The sequence below is a fragment of the Frieseomelitta varia genome, unplaced genomic scaffold (assembly GCF_011392965.1).
Source record: "Frieseomelitta varia isolate USP_RPSP 00005682 unplaced genomic scaffold, Fvar_1.2 scaffold_715, whole genome shotgun sequence".
NCBI lineage: Eukaryota > Metazoa > Arthropoda > Insecta > Hymenoptera > Apidae > Frieseomelitta > Frieseomelitta varia.
In genome coordinates this window covers 255,778-258,711 of record NW_025110496.1, presented here as the reverse complement: position 1 = coordinate 258,711, position 2,934 = coordinate 255,778, and the positions used below count along the sequence as shown (strand labels likewise).

The window sequence follows — 2,934 nt, the reverse complement described above, 5'->3', positions numbered from 1 at the left end:
GTAATATTACTTTATGTACAATATATACTTTGGATATTTCATGTTTTTTGCAATATGCTATTTTTTTATATTATTTGCAATCCTCCATTTTTCATAAAATCTACATTCTTATTAATACATGGATTTTAAAATATTTTTGCAAACATCATTAAAGAAATATTAGAACGTAAAAATAATTTGTTTTATTTATTATATGTTGTAATATTACTTTATGTACAATATATACTTTGGATATTTTATGCTATTTATAATATACTATTTTTTTATATTATTTGCAATTCTCAATTTTTCATAAAATCTATTCTTATTGATACATGGATTTTAAAATATTTTTGCAAACATCACTAAAGAAATAATAACGTAAAAATAATTTATTTTATTTATTATATATTATAATATACTCTCTTTTGGATATTTTATAGCTATCTTTGTATACTACTTGATTTGTGTATATATTTTTAGAATTTCCAACTTTGCATAGTTGAAACGATGACAAATTGTTGATACATAATATTGTTCTCATTCTTTCACGAAAAAATTACTCACGTGAGCTGTATAAAAAGAATCAAGTTATCTTTGTTTGGAAGCTAAAATTAGAAACGTGAAAAATATCGGAATCACGAAATGTTCATTTTTATGAGATTAAACATTTATTTTGTCAATACTAAGTTAGGTGGATGTATATATATAAAACTGAACTGAAATATCAATTTTTTTCTTTATCTCTCGCGACAGGAGATTCGCAAAATGAGAAATGCGGTCTACAGTTTGAGCAAATTATCGTAATCACAAAACAAATGTAGCAACTTCTTTAACGAAGATCAATGAAAGTAGAAGTATTTATTCGATGTATGAATCATTTTTGCAACACGCATTATATATATTGGACATTTGAAAAAATTATATAAAATTTAAATGGGGTGATTGAAAAATTTAAACTTTTGTTTAAAAGAATTTTATAAATTTTATAAATAGCAAAATTTAATAAAAATTTTTAATTAAAAAAGAAGAGAAGGTTTTGCAATACACATCGAGAGGAGCGAAAAATATCTAATCAACATCCTTTTCATGAAAAATCAACTTTCGTTATTTAGTATCGTTCGATCTCACAAGTGAATCTCTTTGCAACACATACATTACAATCGGGATGTGATTGAATGAAAAACACAGAGGTTCAATTTGTATTGTTTTATGAAGCTTTGTCGATATTAATAATAATTTTGTGTTCAGCCAATTATCCATATATAAACAAAATTATTATCCATATATAAACAAAATTTCTTACTCTAACTTGTCAATTTACTTTCACTTTAACTTAATGTAATTTATCAATTTATATCGATTGTATGGTAATAACTTATCATGGTGTTACAAATACCTCAATCTCTTAAAATTTCACAAAAATCAACATCCAAGTGGAAGAAATGTCATAGTGAAAATCCTCGGAGCAAAGTTTCATCCCATATTTATAATACGTACAGAAACTTTTAGAATAAATTTAGAATAGAATGATAGAAATGATAGAACTTTTTGAGAAGAATAGCAGAGAAAAAACGTTGGTTGAAAAATCGCCAATTCTCAACTGCGTTAAAATTACTTTTTCTTACTCGACGTTACAAACAACGAGTCCGTTTTCCCTCTCGAAACTCGAACAAAAGGAAAAGAAAAAAAAAAAAAGAAGAGGAAGAAAGAAAAGAAATATACAATAATCTTACAAGATCATCCACCATGATAACAATAATATTTGGCTGCTGCTGGCGCTTTGGCTGTTTCTGTCGCAATATAGCAAACAAGCAACCCGACAGAAGAATCACAAACACTACCCAAAAAAGTGTGCATTTCCACGTTCTAATCATTGTTCCACTCGAATCGTTTACGACGAGGAATCGTCTTCCGCGAAACCGCCGATCCATCCGCGAGATCGGTGTGAAAAATGAATATATATGCAGACGAAAGGGCTAAAGCAAAAACGGACGCACACTGTGAAATATGTGCAAAAAAAAAAAAAAAAAAAAAAAAAAAAAAAAAAAAAAAAAAAGAAGAAGAAGAAAAAGAGAACAACTGGCGCGTTGTTACGCGAAAAAAACGTTGCAAGTGAATCGCAATTTAGGAACGTTGTCCGAGGTGAGAAATCGTTCAACTACGATTTACCATGGGGCATGCTACTATATAACAACGCCGGGCGGAGAAAGTACATATTTTACGGGATGCTACACTCGAACTATGATCGGCAGACCGGTGGGTACGATCATTTAACGACAGATAAACTGTATCGCGACTATCGAAAAAACACGTGGCTCGCATCTGAAGGAAACGTCGTTTCTCGTTTCCATCGTCGATTGTAAATTATTCGGTATATAATTATTCTGATAACATATTCTAATTCTTCGTGCCCTCTGTCTGCGTCGTGCCCACGTGTCATGGACTTCTGTGACTGGATTAGTCGTTACAATCGTATCGTTCAGTGAACAGATGATCGTTAGACAAACGGAGCATTAATAAGCAGAGATATTTCGATCCTTTTGACACTTTTCGTGTACAATGCGCAAATATTACTTGCCGTTGTCGAACTTGCTCGTTTGAAATGAAATAACCAATGGGAAATATGTTTTTCGAACGTTTTTCGTCGTTTTTATTGTTGACAGGCTGCAATGATTTTGTATGAAAATTAATAATACAGGTGTAATACATTTGGATATTATATTAATATAATAATTATATATAATATAATTTATATATAATTATTATATTAATATTAATATTATATACTTATTATATTTATATTAATTATTATATTAAATTTATTTATATATAATTATTATATACAAATTTATTTATATATAATAATTATATATAATGTATAATATAATTTGTATAATTAATATAATTATATATAATATATAACATAATTAATATAAATTAATATTAATAAAA

At 27.9% G+C, this 2,934-nt stretch overlaps 1 protein-coding gene across 1 annotated transcript in view; it reads right to left on the bottom strand.

Annotated features, from left to right (window-relative positions):
• Positions 1-2,278, bottom strand: part of LOC122535414 (arylsulfatase B-like) — a gene marked incomplete at its 3' end in the record, with an annotated part of 6,076 nt that extends 3,798 nt beyond the window's left edge. The window contains exon 1 of the mRNA XM_043666930.1: positions 1,716-2,278. Coding sequence (XP_043522865.1) covers positions 1,716-1,913 — 198 coding nt within the window. The remainder of the gene's footprint in view (positions 1-1,715) is intronic.
• Positions 2,279-2,934: the final 656 nt, after the last annotated feature.